At 43.3% G+C, this 18,212-nt stretch overlaps 1 protein-coding gene across 1 annotated transcript in view; it reads left to right on the top strand.

The window, feature by feature from the left end:
- Positions 1–18,212, top strand: part of igdcc3 (immunoglobulin superfamily, DCC subclass, member 3) — an 89,850-nt gene that overhangs the window by 56,606 nt on the left and 15,032 nt on the right. The window contains exons 4-6 of the mRNA XM_067971156.1: positions 1,566–1,696; positions 5,440–5,577; positions 11,304–11,462. Coding sequence (XP_067827257.1) covers positions 1,566–1,696; positions 5,440–5,577; positions 11,304–11,462 — 428 coding nt within the window. The remainder of the gene's footprint in view (positions 1–1,565; positions 1,697–5,439; positions 5,578–11,303; positions 11,463–18,212) is intronic.

Here is an 18,212-nt window from a genome sequence, read left to right as displayed (position 1 = left end):
CTACAGTCCCATCAGAACTCTAAAATCGCTACAGAATTCTACAGTCCCTGGTTCCTGAATTGCTGTGTTTTTGGTTCCTGAGTTTCTTTGTTCCTGATTCTGGAGTTCACGTGCTCCTAAGTTCCCAAAGTGATTGAAAGAAGTAGTCAGAAAACAAGGCCAACGAGATTGGAACAAGACTACAAATACAGTTTACCTAAAAGGTTTGATTGAATCTTCACACAAAAAAAAATTACTGCCTCTAACCCTTTTGCAGATAGATCATCGAACAAGCACATGAACACAAGTTGAAGGCTTTTGCAGGATGGAAGAAGATTTCTGTCCTCATGGAGCAATTTGTTCTGGACTTATTCCAAAAATAAGCAGGGCACAGTTCTCATTCAGAAACTGTTTAAAATGCACCACATCATGAGAACATGGGTTCACATCCATGATTTCTCACATGGTGGTTTCCTGACCTCCAATCCAAATAAACACTCGATATTTCCTCACAGGAAGAGAAAATCAGATGGAAAGTCAATTGGTGCACTTTCACCTATCTTCTAGTGGCCAACACTAGAGCAGAATTAGTGGGTGCTAGGGTGAGAGTTATTAGTCCTTTCACTAGACTAGAGACAGTGCTTGGTAAATGGATAGGGGGATATAGAACTTGGAAAGGCAACAGAACCAGAGAAATGGAGATAACTGCTTCCATCACTGGCCTCACTAATGTAAGGAGTCTTACAACACCAGGTTATAGTCCAACAGCTTTATTTGGAATCACAAGCTTTCGGAGCTATCCTCCTTCGTCAGGTGAGTGACGAAGGAGGAAAGCTCCGAAAGCTTGTGATTCCAAATAAAGCTGTTGGACTATAACCTGGTGTTGTAAGACTCCTTACATTTGTCCACCCCAGTCCATCACCGGCATCTCCACATCATGGCCTTACTAAGGAGTGGTTGTTGGGGAATGAGTTACGCCACAAAATGAATAAAACAGGAGGAAAATCCACAATATTTTTGGTTTCAATTTTACATTGTTTAATGAAAATAACAATGTAAGGATAGGCTGAAAAAAGTGGGGATTTTATATGTTCACACAACTACTTTAGGAGAAGGGTAATGGCACATTTCAGATGCCTAAAGAAAACTGTGCAAAAGTCCTCACAAAGCAACTGTCAGGGTACAACAGCGCCATTTGATGGAAGAAAATGTTATTACATCATCGCATATTTCCCAATTTAAAATGTCAAATATTAAAAAGTGTGAAAGACAAGAGCTGCAATCCTTATAAGACTTGTAGCTAGTCAGGGAGAGTCAGTGTATCAAGTGGCCACCAAGTCTGAGATGTAGAGAGGACCAAAATGTCTTAACAATAGGTAGGCTGTAGGCAGCCATGTCTTGTGGTGCAAGTGATATTTGGAATTGAAATCTATTGGAACTGTTCAGTAGCCAAAGAGAATGAACTGAAAGATCTCAGATACATGGAAATTAAAATCATCCATACACGACAGGGTGACTCCATGCTAAAAAGAAACTCATTCTCACTCTATTGGACCAGTTACTGGACTGCCATATTTTTCTTTCAGGTTCACCTTTCTTCCCACGGGGGTCCTTCAGATTACACGAGTGGGAGAAGAAGACAGCGGAATATACCAGTGTGTGGCAGCCAACACTGCCGACACAAGGCATAGCGAAGAAGCCAGTCTTACTGTGTCAGGTTAGTGCTGATTCTCCTCATGCAAATTGTTGGACAAAAAAAATAAAATGAATTTTCAGCTTCTGAGGCCCTTCCTCTAGTTCTGCAACTGATGCCTCTGGATCCAGTGAAGGGCACTGTTCTGAGAAAGTAAACCAGTCTAAAGGAGCACCCTGACCCCTAGGCACAGCTGTTAAATTGGATATTGTAACAGAGCCCATTGCCTGAGACTATCTGACTAAGTCCAAAGGCTCAGATTGTCTGACATGGCCCAGAGTATTGAATCCTTCAGTACAGCTGGAGCCGTGTGGACTCTGACACTGTGTGATTTCCATATCTTTTGCATGGCACAGTTGCATAGATGCATATACTTAGGACTCTTCAGAAATGGCATAGGTTTACTTAGGGGGGAGGGTTTTAATGTGGGTCACTTTTACAGGAGGGCTCATCATGGCTCTGTCAGAATGCATCTCATCAAATCTGCACTTACCTAACTCCCTGAGGTATTTGATTTGAGAGCAGTGCTTAATTGTTTCTAATATTAGAATTTCAAAGATGAGCACAGCACATTACCAAATCATTAATATTCATAATCTGGATTGACTGCCTGGCCCAGCACAAACAGGACTGTTCAGGTATCCGTGATAGAATCCTGGAAAATTGTGTTCTTATATTCAATGTGACACAATGTCATATAAAGGTTTGTTGTCCCACTGTTGCACTTGAAATAACAGAATCAGCAGTGAATTAACTTCATAGTCTTGGTTTGAAAAGAGCATTAAAATGGAAGCAGTCACCAGAGTGTGACTGAATGTTGCTAAATGAGAGAGACCCTCTCCTGCACTCTTACTAGGGGCCCGTGAGCAGGCTGTTTATCCTCCTCCGATTCTCTCGTCTCTCCAGAAGCTGGAGTGGGATGCCACAGGTCGTCCTCCAGTGCCTTTCCCATTCCTCATAGCGGCTTTCATATTGACCTTTGGCCCTTGGTTCCTGCAGCTGGTGACCAGTTGAATGCAAAATGGCCAAGTATTTTTAGACTGGTGGTGGTGATGAACACCTGCTTTACTTCCTGGGTCTTAGTGCCCTCCGCTGGCAAATGCGATGCACCGCTGGCAGTGCGATCTCATTGGGTTTAGGCACACCCCTTGGACTTTGCTACGACTTCACAGGAAGACCGGTGGTGCAACTTGCAAGGTAAACTTCAGGAGAATGGCACGCTTAGGTTGCTGTCCTGAAACCCAGATAGGGCCTCATGTGTAAGCCCAAACAACAAGCATCAATGAGCTATTCAACCATGGGGTATATCACAGCTGTGTCCCAATCCTGTCCTCACCCAAGATCCATACACGTGCACTTTCCAGAAGGACCGAACAATGATTTGGAACGCAGCTGATTTCTCTCCCTTTTGTGGCTCAGTGCTGCTGAAGCTATTTGCAGCATTTCCCCCCTTCCACTGCTGAGATAACCTCACTGAGCATGGACCAGGGATTGAACCTGGGATCTTCCTATCTTCCTGAGCTTGTGTGGTTGGCTCAGTCCGACATTAGGCAGCACATTTGCCAAATGAGCCATCGGGGGAACTCCACTATGTGTAGGTGGAGTGGAACAGGACTGTCACTACCAGTGAGCTGCAGCAAAATCCCCTTCATATCTGAAAAGGCAACACCTCCTTTGTGTGTTTTAGTGCAGATTATACTGCGTTCCCTCAGACTGTGTGATGCTCATTATGCTGACGCCAGGACCTGCTTTTGATCTTCATGTTGCATGAATCACAATATCACAGCGTTGACATTTAACTAGTTGCTATTAGTCTGAAAGAGATTCAGATGGGAATGGATGGAGGTGGTATTGATATTTATTACTTGAGCCTCGCTTGTCAGCCCCTGTAGCCCGTGGATAGAATTAAACATGCTGATGTTTGCTTATGGTGCTCCCTATGCTACAGCATTTTGAACGACATAAATAATTCAAATGATTGGACGAGCCTGACAACAATGTGACTTTAATTTACCAAGTGAAGATTCTAGGGTTTCATTATTTTAAAATGTTCTCTGCAAACGTTATCAACCACTTCCAATTATTACCTTTTTAATACTACAGAGGAAGTGTTTGGTTAGATTGATTTGTAGTGAAGTGCAGCGTCTCATATTCCATTCATCACATCTCACAGCTCCAGAACAGCAGGAGAGGCACAGTGTCCCTTATCTGCTGATTGGTGTGTGTTTGTGGGCAGGTTCACATTAGGTTTTCAGAGTGCCTGTTAGTGGGGCAATGCATCGGTACACCAACAAGTCTGTTTACTCCCACAGTTCCTCTGAAGGTGACATTGTAGTCTAATGTGAGCAACCTGGAGAAAGTACAGAATAGAGGAGGTGTTTGTAAGGGAGGGACGATGATACTACCTGGGACATGTTCATACATCATTTAACAGCTATGTAGTGAAGGTTTTGGTATAAAATCTGAGAGCAGGTTGCCGACCTGCCCTGTCAGTCGGAGGTGGTGATTGGGACAGCAAGGATCCTACAAAGCATCAGAAAATGAAAGGGGCCAGGGGGAAACAAATCAAAGAAAGTCTAATCTCAGCTGAGGGGGTAGCAGGAGCACTTCTGCGCCCCTGGGCTGAGGAAAGGAAAACTGATGAAAAAACAATGGCTTCATACAACATATTTAAACCTGCAACACGTAATGCTCAGCTACACATGTCACAATCCTGAGTGCACTGAGCCCTCACATGATGCTGGAACTGACTTCAGAAAATTGAATGGGAGTAAATTTGACTTTGGGTCATCCATATCCCTGGTTTTCAATTCCACTGAAGTCAATAGAAATTTATTGAAATGAGAAAGGGGCGAGATGTATATTGGGCGGCTGAATCAAAATCACCCGTTTTAAACTATCATCCAATGTTAAATTTACCCCCAATCAGCCAAATTGCTGTGCTCCACAGCCTATGTTTATACTTCTTCAGAAGCACGTTTATATTTACCAGGTTTTTTTGTTCCTGTTTCAATACAGTGACCTCCGTAACCTGCTCTTCCCCTTTCCTAGTGCCGTTGGTTCCTGTAATTTTAGATTGTTTACAGTGAGGAGTACAGCTGACGGAGGGAGAAGTAATCATTTGGTCTCATCTGCGCTTTCTGTAGTCCAATGCACTTTGGGTGATTTGGTCTATACCAACTCCCAACTCCCCCTTTCCTCACACATGAGTTGTATATCACAACCGTTTACTGTGTTACCAGCAGCAACCCGAGAATGACAAATGGCAATCCAACTCACTATATGAGTTCAACGGAGCAAAACTAAATACTCAGTTTCATTTTCAAAGATTCAAGTGTCCATCTTTTCAGTCATCTGAATGTTTTAGAATTTTCTGCCCCCATTGTTCTGTGTACAAAGAATTTTATTTTCTACTCTTTGCATTGAGTGGTATAACACAGAATGGACTTGACATGTTTATGTTTATGTATTGAGGATGAAAACAGGCCAATCAGACCCATTTGTGTTCACCTTCATCCTTGGCTGGTTTCATCCTCGTTTACCTTCTGGGCCAGGTAAAAAAAAACAGGCCAACACAAATCGGTTACCAATTCAGGATTCCTTTGTCAAAAGTCCCTCTCTGGCCCCTCATGGACAATCAGGCAAGCCCCAAGAAGCCAGGATTTGCTGCACTGTTTATGGTCCTGCTCATGAGTGTGTCATTGAACCCTCTTTATTTGTCCAACAATGGAAATCCACATTTACTGGCTTCTAACTCTTTTTCTCAGGGTCTCGCTCAAATGTTTATAAGGAGCCAACGATCCTGGTTGGTCCCGAGAACCTCACACTTACGGTGCACCAAACAGCCGTACTGGAATGTGTGGCGACAGGAAACCCTCGGCCCATCGTATCCTGGAGCCGTCTTGGTGAGCATTTCCCCTCAATAATTCTTGGTGTGGGGATATGATTGTTGGGGTTATGATTGGGGTAAGCACCTTCAGGAGATGGTTATATTGAAAGGAACGCTTTACAAGGAGCACCACGCTCAATAAAACAACATTTAATAGAAGGGAGGAAAGAGAGACACAGAAATGGCCTGAATGAGATCCGAAAAAGGACTTCATGATTTGGGATGGACTGACTGACTTTTCCCCTTTCCAAACATCTAAAGTGCCTTTTGAATAGATACGCATGAAACCTTTATAATAGGAGTGAATGTAATAGAAGTGGTTTGGTCCATTGGAATTTTGTATAATGCTGACACTGAATTAGAAAGAATAAAGAAGTAATATACTCATTATTCTGTATTGCTACAGGTGGACTGTTATCAGGGTAAAGGGGTAATGTACCCTTCATTTGTGTTAAAGTAGTGATGAGCATTACTGGGGTAACAGTGTAATGTTCTGCACTAGTACAGTGGTAGCATTACTAGGGTACACAGGAAAACATAAGAACATAGGAATTACTAGACAAGAAAAGTCCACGGTCCATCTAGTTTTCCTTCTACTATCCTGACGGTCGCATGATACAGCAATAATGTTCAATAAATGAAAAAGGGGTAATGTATCTTATCATTCTGTATGAGTACAGTGACAGCATTACTAGGGTAAAGGGAGAATGTCCCCTTCATTTCTAGTACAGTGTATGGAGAATGAGCCTTTCATGTTAGGTTGCTTTGGGAAGTGCTTTATAATTAAATATATAAAATTATGGATGAAACTTGTAAACAGAATTGATAGCAGACTCATTGCAACTGTAGCCTAAGGGTTAATAAACCTTATGGACAGTGTGTATTTAAAGGATGTGATGCTGGGATGGGGGTCTGAAACACAATCAAAGTTGCTCTGAAAGGACTGGATCGTAAATAGTGGTTCATTTCTGTCCTTTACGTTTGTGGTTTTTAATTAGATATAATCCAGTTGGGGTGGAAGTTTAATTCCTTCCAGTTGCACCACAGAGTGATCGAACTGGGTCTGACTGGAGAGGCTAAAGAAGAGGATTTGGACAGCAAAACAGAACTAAAGAAATGGGCTCCATAAATTTAAATTTTCTATATATATATATATATATATATATATATATATGTATGCTGTAGTATAATTAATGATTACATTCGTGTGCACGGACATTACCGATATAACAGCATGGCAAGGGCACAGAGCAAGGTAAGGTGGGGTTGGAGAACAATGATTGGTGTGCCCACATCATTGTGAAGTAGGGTTGCTGAAGGTTGCAGGTACATGTCAATGGACTCTGGGCAATGCAAAGGCACTGATGTATCCGCATTGATGTATCTTAGTACACTGGCCTCCAGGCATCTGTCTCAGTGTAATTTCTTTAGTGCACCTGCATCAATATATTTGTCACTATCAATGTATCTATATTGATACATCTGCAACAATGTATCATCCTCAGTGTATCTGTATAAATATAACTACGTTGATGTCAATTTATCTGCATTTGCCCAGTTTTGTCTTTTTTTCAGCATGGGATGGATACTGATTGCCATGACTGGAGCACAAAGTCCAGGATATAAAAGATAATTCAGAGCCACAGGATGTGGTCTTTGAGGTTTTATTTATACAGTAGTGGCACAGTCCAGAACCTAGTAGGGCTATAACAGAGTAATAGCAAATCCTCATAGACGTTGGGAGCCGGTGAATTTATAATAATGAAACAGGTTTGTATTCATGCATCTTATTGAAATGCAACAGACTCCAACTAACATTCTGCTCTTAGTTTTGAGCTCTGGGAGTTGGCATTTGATCTCCAGCATGAGGCACAAGCTATCTTTATTAGTGTTTTGCTGCAGGCTATAAGTAATTAAGAAACTTTTAACATTTAGGGATGTGTAAAATTGTGATTAATACACCACAAGCCCACCTACACAATCTAATCGATGTGTAAAAGAAGTTGTTCTATTTACCTTATAAAATCTGGCGGCGTATAAAATGATCAACACCTGGTATGTGACTCAGACCCTTCCACACTTCATGTCGTAATCCACCAGAAATATAGTGGCTGAGACACACTGGCAGAGCTGTTCTGAGGTAAATACACTGAAGCAGGTGCATTCAGGCAGAAATACTGGTAGGTGCATGGACACAGAAATATTGTGGGAATTATATTCATCCAGATAGAAATATATATTGGTGTGCACAAACATATATTAAATATCTTACATCTGCACACACTTCCTATCACCTTTTTCCATACTAAATTCCTATGTCCACATTTATAATGGAAACTGCCTATGTAAACTTGTCAGTCTGTAATGACACTGTCTCGCCTGTAGTGGCACTGATGAGCCTCAGTTTTGCATCTTCCAGCTCGTCAGCCTATGCTAGAGAAACTCCTATGGTTCGACCAACTCCACATCTCTGCTTCCGATATTGCTATAAGCTTTGGTATTTAACTATGATTAATAATATCAAATCAGAGTATGTAACAATAAAGCCCTGGGTCAGATCAGCTAAGTCAGCAAGGACAGGGGTTTAAACCTGGGACATTACTGATCTATGCACTGGATAAGCTTGCCGAGCCATTATGGGAGCCTTTCAAAGTCATTGTAATAGTAGCTGTTAATTCACTACGAATAGAAGTATTGCTGTCTCCAAACAGTATTTTCCTAAACTCCCTTAGAACAGGTGTCTGCTGAATTTTGTATCAGATACTTCAAAATATGTTCCAAACATGTGAAAAATAACAAAGTTAGAGTTTATTTCCGAAATAATATTTTAAACTGATAGCTATTAATGAGCATTATTGAATTAAAGGTTGATATAATGGTCGATGAAGATATAATTATAATGGGGATACAGAAGATATCATCATAATGGAGACACATTTACAATTATAATGCTGCAATTAAATTGACTATGATATGGCTCATATTATAATCTGATTTTATCTTTGTGTCAAATTAGATTTTAGTTTAATCTCTGATCACTAACCTCTTCCTGTGTACACAATCATGATTTCTGGATGTATACGACACAGTGTATGGCATAGAGAATTCTAAGGGATATTTATATATGTGGGTGTGTGTTCATATATATAATTTAAAAATTGAGAGTTTGACATATGTGGAATTACTATACAATTCAGAGATTCTTATGAGGTAGGGCACTTGATGACTGGGTTTGCACTCCGTCCTTTCACCTTGAGACCTGAGTTTGGAATCAGCCCAGACTGATGACTAAAGGGTTTGCTGTGAAGGAAGATGTGGCAGTCCCCATTTAGTTCATTTGACACAGGTCTACGGCATAAAACTGCCATAATCTGCCACAGGTTTGATTTGAACTGCCAGTCTCATCAAGTGATGTCGAAGGATTGCTGGTGTAGAAAGAGGGAAAAATTCACACTGGGGCAGCAATGGCTGGTGCCTTGAGGTTGGGGATCAAGGCACATGTTGCTGCAGAGTAGAGGCACATTGGCTCAGTTGGTAGAAGTCTTACCTCTGTGTCGCAAGGTTCGAGATTCAAGACCCGCTGTGGATTTGAGCACATAATCTAGGCTGTCACCTCAGTGCAGTACTGAGCAAGTGTTGGATTGTTGGAGGTGCTATCTGTCAGATAAGATGTTAAACCAAGGCGTCCTCTGTCTGCTCAGATGAATGCAAAGGACTCTGTGGCACTATTTAAAGAAGGGTGTGGAGGTGTTCTGGCTAATATTCCTCCCTCAACGCCATCCAAAAACAGGTCATTCATTCATTTGTTGTTTGTGGGACTTTGCTGTGTGCAATTGGCTGTTGTGTTTGCTATATAACAACAGTGACTGGGCTTCAAATATAATCCATCAATTGTAAAGTGCAATGGGATGTCCTGAGAATATGATAAGGCAATATATGAATGCAAGTTCGTTCTTATAGAGAGCTTTACTCTGCAACTGATTATATTGTTGCTGATCTGGGAATGACACTGAAACCAAGGGGGTAATTTTAACTTAATTCGCCTGGCAGGAACGAGGCAGGTTCAGGTCAGATGCCCAATTTATAACCCGCCCTATCTTACTCTCCATTGGAGGCAATGGAGCATAACATCGTGTGGGGTATAAATCGGGCATCCGACCCAAACCCATCCCATTCCCGACAGGTGAGTTAGATTAAAATGACCTCCTAAGTGACAATTGCAGAAAGAATTTATGAAACATTTCTCTTAACTTACTGTGCTGGGTTTCCGTCTTGTGTGTTCGCTAGACTGAGATTTTCTGCCCATTCATTTTAATGGACAGGGAAATCATGGCCAGAAGTGGAAAACCCCTGGCCAATAAGTTTACGTAAAGTCGGAGGGAGATTTCTGAGGTTTGAACTCATACTTGGGTAATCAGCTACATGTCTTTGTTCAATGACTGCAAGGAGAGTGGGATGGCTACATTCCAACCATGGGATACCTCTGTTCTAATAATATTATCAATATCTATCATTCTGTTTGTTTACAAATGAGAATGAAAAAATGGTTCTTGTGGAATGAGACCACTTTTGATATTAGTTTAACACTGCAGTCAAACCAAGGATAACAGGCATTACGTTCACAAGAATCCTCTGTAGGTCTGAGGAGTTGGGGCTGTTTCATTGAGCATGCAAAGAGGGTGATTTTCAGACTTGCCAGTATTAAGGTACTTTGCAAAGTTAAAGAAACAGAGACTTGCATTTATATAGCACCTTTCACAACCTCAGGACTTCCCAAAGCGCTTTACAGCCAATTAAGTATTTTTGAAGTGTAGTCACTGTTGTAATGTAATGTGGCAGCCAATTTGCACACAGCAAGATCCCACAAACAGCACTGAGCTAATGCCCAGATAATCTGGTTTAGTGATGTTGGTTGAGGGATAAATATTGACCAGGTCACTGGGGAGAACTCCCCTGTCGTTCTTCGAAATAGTGCCATGGGCTCCTTTTTACATCCACCTGAGAGAGCAGACGGGGCCTCAGTTTAACATTTCAACCAAAAGACAGTACCTCCAACAGTGCAGCACTTCCTCAGTATTGCACTGAAGTGTCACCCTAGATCTTGTGCTCAAGTCTCTGGAGTGGGACTTGAACTCACAACCAGAGGCAGGAGTGCTACCACTGAGTCGAGGCTGACAGTTATTCCATGGAAAGTGCAGCCACTACCTCCCAAATGGGAAAGCTACAAATTCTGCTGCACACCATTTTAATTTACCTCCAGTCTCAAACCTACTGAAATAGTGCGTAAGAATCTGCATCCTTTGTCTGTCAGTCTTTAAAGAACTCAAACATAACCTGAGCAGTTTAATCACACAGCACTAGATCAGAAACAGTACAGAAGGAAGCTTCTTCCATAACTCCCAGAGTAGTCTTCAAAACGAACAGGCTCTGAACCATCCAAGTGTCCAGTTTGGGGCTTTCACTCCTTCACATCCCTTTGCCTTTCTTTTTTACCTGCTATGCTCAGTGAGACGGGTGGCGTAATCTTGGTTCCTTCCATATAATGAAACATGAAATAAGTTTTAACATCCCAACTATTTCTATCATTCAACCTTGGTAGTTTTAAAAGAAAAAACAAGACTAATCCTTTCCTTTCCTTAATCCAGTGCTGGATTTGCCAGTGATGATTCTTGGGACAGATGGAGCGGAACTGTTTTCCCACTCATTAAATCCGAACTAATCCATAAATATTTGTGTCCACAGACGGCAGACCGATTGGCGTGGAGGGAATCCAAGTGCTCGGCACCGGAAACCTAATGATCTCTGACCTGTCAGTGCAGCATTCTGGGGTGTACGTGTGCGCAGCCAACAAACCAGGGACACGCGTGAGGCGCACTGCGCAGGGGAGGCTGGTGGTCCAAGGTAAGCAGTTGATTCTTTCCAGCAGAACAAGATCAGGAATGACTCCTGTCAATAGACATTATCTGCAGTAGGGACAAGTTTCCGAGCAAAATCTTCTGCCCATCCTGCCAATATCTTGGTATTGAGTTCTTTATATTCCATCTCCAGATGTGTTTACCCGTTGCTGTGTGTTTGTTTTGGGGGGAGGGAGTGTTATTTTCTCCCCTTTACCCTTCTCGGTCTCCCTGAGCTGCACACCATCCCCAACTGAGAGGACAAACAGGAAACCAGTGACATAGGAGGCTACACAGAGTGGACTGGGTAACAAGCTCTCCAAAGTCCCCTCCCTATAGGAAAGCCTCTGATCTCCTCAATGCCTCTCCGGAGACTGTACTACTGAGACCCTCACCTTGTGTGAGATCTGTTTACATTATCAACATACATAGGAACAGGAGTAGGCCATTCAGTCCCTCAAGCCTGTTCCGCTATTCAATTAGGTCGTGGCTGATCTGTATCTTAACTCCATTTACCCACCTTGGTTCTGTATCCTTTAATACCCTTAACTAACAAAAATCTATCAATCTCAGTTTTGACATTTTCAATTGACCCAGCTTCAACAGCTTTTGGGGGAAGAGCGTTCCAGATTTCCACTACCCTTTGTGTGAAGAAGTGCTTCTTGACTTCATCCCTGAATAGCCTAGCTCTAATTTTAAAGTTATTCCCCCTTGATCTGGACCCCCATACCAGAGGAAATAGTTTATCTCTATTTATCTTATCAAATCCTTTAATCAACTTAGACGTACACCATGTCTTTGTTACATACATCGTTTGGGGAGGATTTACTCTATTCACTATTTGCTGTGTACTTGTAAATATTTACATAAAGGATGCATTTATGATTTTGCTACAGATTTCAAAAACAGGAAATGTTGCTCCCATGTCTATGTACAGGCAACCATGTCTGCAGTATTGACACACACTTGGGGTAGATTTTAGCTGCTGGGCATCCAACCAGCGGAGGACACTGGTTGGCTGCCCGATCTTACTGGCAGGAGCCCTGGTCCTGGTTAATGAGGACTGGGGCCTGATTAAGATGCTGCCGGTGAGCTACGGGCACCAAACAGGGCAGCAGCAGACCGCGTTATTCCTGTGGAGTCCGGAGAAGCACTCCTGCTCCTCCTGGCCTCACAAAAATTTTAAACATACCTCTTAGATGCCTCTCCTGCTGAGTCGACCGGTAAAACTTGGCGGAGTGTGCACAGTGCCAATCGACTTAGTCACCCATCATAATTGCAGTTGGGGTCCAGTGTACTTCAGAGGACCTCTCTGGGTGAGTTTTGAGACATGGATAAAGGGAGAAAATAATCAGATTTGGGTTCTCAACATAATAGACATGGTGCACATCACTAGTAGATTCAGGTAGCATGTAGCAATACCTAAACGCTGTGTGTTGCTAATGGATTTCAGTGGAATGTAACCCTACACCAGGGTACATGTGACTAGTGGATATGAGTATTAAAACAGTGCTGAGACTCCATGTCACAATTGTAGCAGTGTAAGGTCTTCGGTACAGCCATTCCATGGGGTATAAGCCGCGTGTGATCGGGTAGATGGAAGGGAACTGATGGCGGTATCAAAGGCACAAAGGCTATGGGTTTGCCAGATAGTATCAGCAGGCAGGGGAGCAGAGAGTTAAAAAGCCCGAGGATTAATCTTAAAGAGATTGCATTCAGTGATGTCAGCTACAGTGCTTGCCCTGGGGAGCCTGCATTCTCAGCACTTTAATCACTCGGCATCGACTGATTGTACACTGACCCCAAAATTTACAGCTCTGCCTTTACAGACTAATAGACCCCAGTGTGCAACACTGCGAGTTTGCCATTAGTAATGAAGAGTGGATTTCTGTAAATGGGTATCGTGCTGACCTTCATCAGGAGGCTTCCACCACCATTGACTGTAGACAAAAAGAATCTTTGGTGTTTTAAATACTCAATATTTCAAATTCCTTTGAATTATCTAATTAATAGATATGTGTATTTTAATCACATGAATAATTAAAGGTTATGAATAATTAAACCATGTATATGAAGTGTGGCAGAGGCGTTAATAATGCAGCCACTTTAACTCTTCTGCTGCTGGCTTTTGCTTTTTAATCTATAATATATGTATGTATTTAGTAAAATGACATTACTGAAAGGGAAGGAGACACAACCCTACTTAACTCAGAATGACTGTTAAAGTGTCACAGGAATCAAATGAAACCTCGCACTGAGTACACAAAGCGCATTAGCAATGGGAACTCAGAGCCAGCTCTGTGCCAAGTCCATGGGATTGTTTTCAAACCCCAATAATGATGTGGTTAAACATGGAGCGAGATGGCTTGCCCTGGTGGCACAACGCAGCGCACTGATGCAGTGACTCGCTGCGCTGCAGAATGGGAGGTCAAGGACTCATGTCTCTTAGTTTCCCTGCATTCCGCTCATGCACATCTCACTGGCTATCCCAGGAACAGGCCTGGGAGTTGATTATCTGTCCAGCCTTCCAGTCAAGGAATGATGCATGTTACAGGAGTACCAGGGAACAAGACCAGATTGATAACAATACTTTTCACAAATTAAAATACTTCAAGGGAATTGATGAGTTGGTCCTGGTGGGCTACATTGACACAGTATTGTGAGGGAACCATTTAGTGACAGCGGGATGTGGGGGAACTCTGTTTTGACAGGGTGCTGTATGGACGTTCTGTAATAACAAGGTTATGGGAGCTCTGTATAGACAGAGTGATGTGGGAGTCCTATAATGACAGGGTGACGGGTGAGTCCTGTAACGACAGGGTGACGAGGGAGTTTTTTAAAAATTCGTTCATGGGATGTGGGCGTCGCTGGCGAGGCCGGCATTTATTGCCCATTCCTAATTGCCCTTGAGAATGTGGTGGTGAGCCGCCTTCTTGAACCGCTCCAGTCCGTGTGGTGAAGGTTCTCCCACAGTGCTATTAGGAAGGGAGTTCCAGGATTTTGACCTAGCGACGATGAAGGAACGGCGATATATTTCCAAGTCGGGATGGTGTGTGACTTGGAGGGGAATGTGCAGGTGGTGTTGTTCCCATGTGCCTGCTGCTCTTGTCCTTCTAGGTGGTAGAAGTCGCGGGTTTGGGAGGTGTTGTCGAAGAAGCCTTGGCGAGTTGCTGCAGTACATCCTGTGGATGGTACACTCTGCAGCCACTGTGCGCCGGTGGTGAAGGGAGTGAATGTTTAGGGTGGAGTCCTGTAATGACTGGGTGATGAGGTTGTCCTGTAATGACAGGGTGACGAGGGAGTCCTGTAATGACAGGGTGATGGGGGAGTCCTGTAGTGACAGGGTGATGGGGGAGTCCTGTAATGACAGGGTGATGGGGGAGTCCTGTAATGACAGGGTGATGGGGGAGTCCTGTAATGACAGGGTGATGGGGGAGTCCTGTAATGACAGGGTGATGGGGGAGTCTTGTAATGACAGGGTGATGGGGGAGACCTGTAATGATAGGGTGATGTGGATGGTACAGGAGGAGCTTTGCACTGTCAAGTGTAAAGATCATTGTATTGTCAGAATAATGTGGAGGGCACATAAACAAAGTGAGATGGGAGCATGAGACTTGATTAGATAGGAACACAGAAATCTCAATTAGACTGGACTGTGGAATTAGTTTAAAAATAATGAAGAAAAAATAAAAATAAAAATCATTTTATTGGAAGTACAAAGTGCTTTCCTTTGACGAGCAAATGATATCAAATAGTTCCATGCACCCAAAAACAAAACGTCTATTTACCTGGAAGGACTGGGTAATGGGAGTGCACTAGCACGAGAAATACCATTGACGAGAAAAGCTGATATATGTGTAATCATTCGCCTGCAAATACCTCCTTTAACATTCCGGGCACTAACCACCTGGGCAAATAGCTTCTTGTGTTATTCTCTGTGGTTCTTGATAACATAGTGAATGTCCAGATGGGAGAAGCTTTTTCCCACAGCATCAAGATTGCATTTACATCAGATCAGTAGTCAGTAACATGGACCGGTCATCCTTGTAAACATCTGGCCTCAGAGGCCTCCATCCATCCTCTGGCCTTATTGGGGTAGATCTTCACTTTGTGCGACAGGATAAAGCGGGTGATAGCGAATCGGCAGCCCGTTTTACATCTCTCCCGATGACGTCAATGGAAATAAAAATTGGGAGAGATGTAAAATGAACTACCGACTTGCTGTGACCTGTTTTACACTGTTGCACAAAGTCACGATCTACCTAATTCTCTCCTCTCCTCTCCCCTCCCCTCACTTTCTCGTATCACTTCCCCCTCTCACATTCCCAACAATCCCTCTCATTCTCTTCTCTCTCATTTTCCTTCCGATCCTTCTCACTCTTTCCTCTTGCCTCACTCACAGGTGTTTAGAAGTTTCCTCCTCCTATCCTCCACGATAAGTGCTTATGGACCTTGGCGTGGGTTGCCTGTCTACGGTCGGTCTGCAGAAATTGCTGTGTGGATTCGAAAAATTCTCATTCTAAAATAAACCTGAAATGACAAGAGACATGTCACTCTATCCTCCCTTGTCCCCTTCGCATATCATCACTCTCCCTCATTTACCCACTATTGCTGTATCTGGTGTCATGGTCTGGACAGTGGCGCACTGGGGGAGGGGAGTGGAGAAGGTGGGGGTCACACAGTCTGGATACTGAAATTGGGAGTAAATCAACCATTTACTACTGGCAGAAGATAAAACTTTAGTAGAAAGTGCTGACTGATTTGTAGTTTCTATAAGTCGCTGTGGCCACACACTTGAGCTTCATTGTCTTGGTGTCAAAAAAGAGTAGATTTGTTGAGTCTGTGTGTGACAGTAGGGTAGGTTTGTGATGACAACAGGCAGTTTGTTAATAATGTTGATAATCAGTATGCATTCGATGCAGTAGAGCCAATGAAGAAAGGGGCCCTGCCAGGTCCTGATCGATGCAGATAAACCAGGAACGAAAATGGGATTTGGTGACTTGCCAGGAGAGCACAGCCCATTTGTGTAAGGGTGGAAATCGGTCGGAGCGGGAGATGGTGGAAGCTGTCAGCGGCACCTAGTACAGTCGCTCAAAGTGCTTGCAAGTTGCCTTTTGGATTGTTGGAAGCTGGTTGCAGGATGAACCGCTGTGTTGGCTTTCAGGAGAGTGTAAACAAAAGGGAGCAGGAGGACAGCACAAGTTTAATGCACCTGCGACAGGAAGAGAGAGACTGTAGGTGTGTCAGGAAAAGGGGAGGATGAGATCGAGAATGTGCGAATACATGGAAAAGGGAGGCAGTATAAGTCTAATACCTCTGTGTTGGAGAGAGTGTGCGTGCACATGTGAGAAAAGGGAAGGGCTGAGAGAAAGTGTGGAAAAGGGAAGAATGAGAGAGGAGAGCAAAATAGGATGTCAGGAAAAAGGAGGCAGGAGGATACAGAAGTCTAATATGTCCAAAAGAGAGGCACACTGAGGGTGTACGTGTAGGTATCGGGAAAGGGAGGAATAAGAAATAGAGTCTGGAAAAAAGGAGAGATGAGTGAGTGTCAGGGAGCAGACGGTTGACCAGATAGAGATATGTGGGGGGGGGGGTTGGGGGGAGAGCATATAGTGAATATCAGTTCCTTACCACCCCAGTGACCAGTCTCTGTACAAATAATGCAAATTAATTCATATTTTGACATGTTTGGTGAGTTTGATTTCCCTTTTGAAATGGCCTCTGTGTAAGTATCACTTGGACATAATGTGCCATAATGAGGATCAGGAGTGCTGATGTACCCAAGGATCTCTATCTGGGCACATGGATCAGAGAGGGGACTGAGAGGGAACTTTGATATGCTGAAGGGTCTTCCTTGGATACAAACATCAGAGAGCACATTGTGGAGAGTATTGAGGTTAAGGGTCTCCTGTTGGGTACATAGGTCAGAGAGCAGACTGCAGAGAGAGACTGGATGACAGCCTCAGACTTGAGCTCTACTGATCTGGCAATATTGCTCAGAACTCTGGTGGCTGGGACAGGCAGTGCCAATTCCTCAATTTGATTCACCACCACTCAATGCTTTACCAGGGGGTGGGACTTCTGCCCATCCGATAGCCCAAGTACTGACCCTACTGTAATTTCTGGGGTCAGTGCAATTAAAGGCCTGAAGCAGCTTAAAGGGACCACAACACAAAGCATTGTTTTGCACGCAAATGTGAAAATGTCAGTGAGAACCACTGTAGGGCACAGAGCTTCCTGCTTTGTGGATGCTGATGCTGAAAATATTGCTTCAGGAGGGTGTTCCACTTCGGAACAGACAAAAGGAGAGCCCCAAGGAGAGCTGCAGCAGATAAATAGAAGGAGGTGGCAGGGACAGGCAGTGCCAATTCCTCAATTTGATTCGCCACCACTCAATGCTTTACCAGGTCAGGCAATGTAAGAGGAGCCAGCCACACCTGGAAAGAATGCACTGTACTAAGCATGTCTGCCACTTAGAATAACCTCCCCTGACTCTGCTAATGTGCTTACCGTCAATGTCCGGTCTCCCACCGGAATTACATTAGAAAACTGACAAAACCTTGGAGGAATTTCAGGGCAATGTTTGCAAGTTGGTAGAACTATGGCAGATTAAATTCAATATAAGTTACTTAATGAATGATGTTGAACTAGCCAGAAGAGTGGCTGAAAGAGATCTGGGAGTGATGGCTAACTGAACACTGACCCAGCTATTGCAGAGCAGTGATTGTCAAAGCAAACAGAATTCTGAGCAATATTG

This window comes from Heptranchias perlo, chromosome 34 (assembly GCF_035084215.1).
Source record: "Heptranchias perlo isolate sHepPer1 chromosome 34, sHepPer1.hap1, whole genome shotgun sequence".
NCBI classification, from domain to species: domain Eukaryota; kingdom Metazoa; phylum Chordata; class Chondrichthyes; order Hexanchiformes; family Hexanchidae; genus Heptranchias; species Heptranchias perlo.
This window is presented reverse-complemented; position numbering and strand designations above follow the sequence as displayed.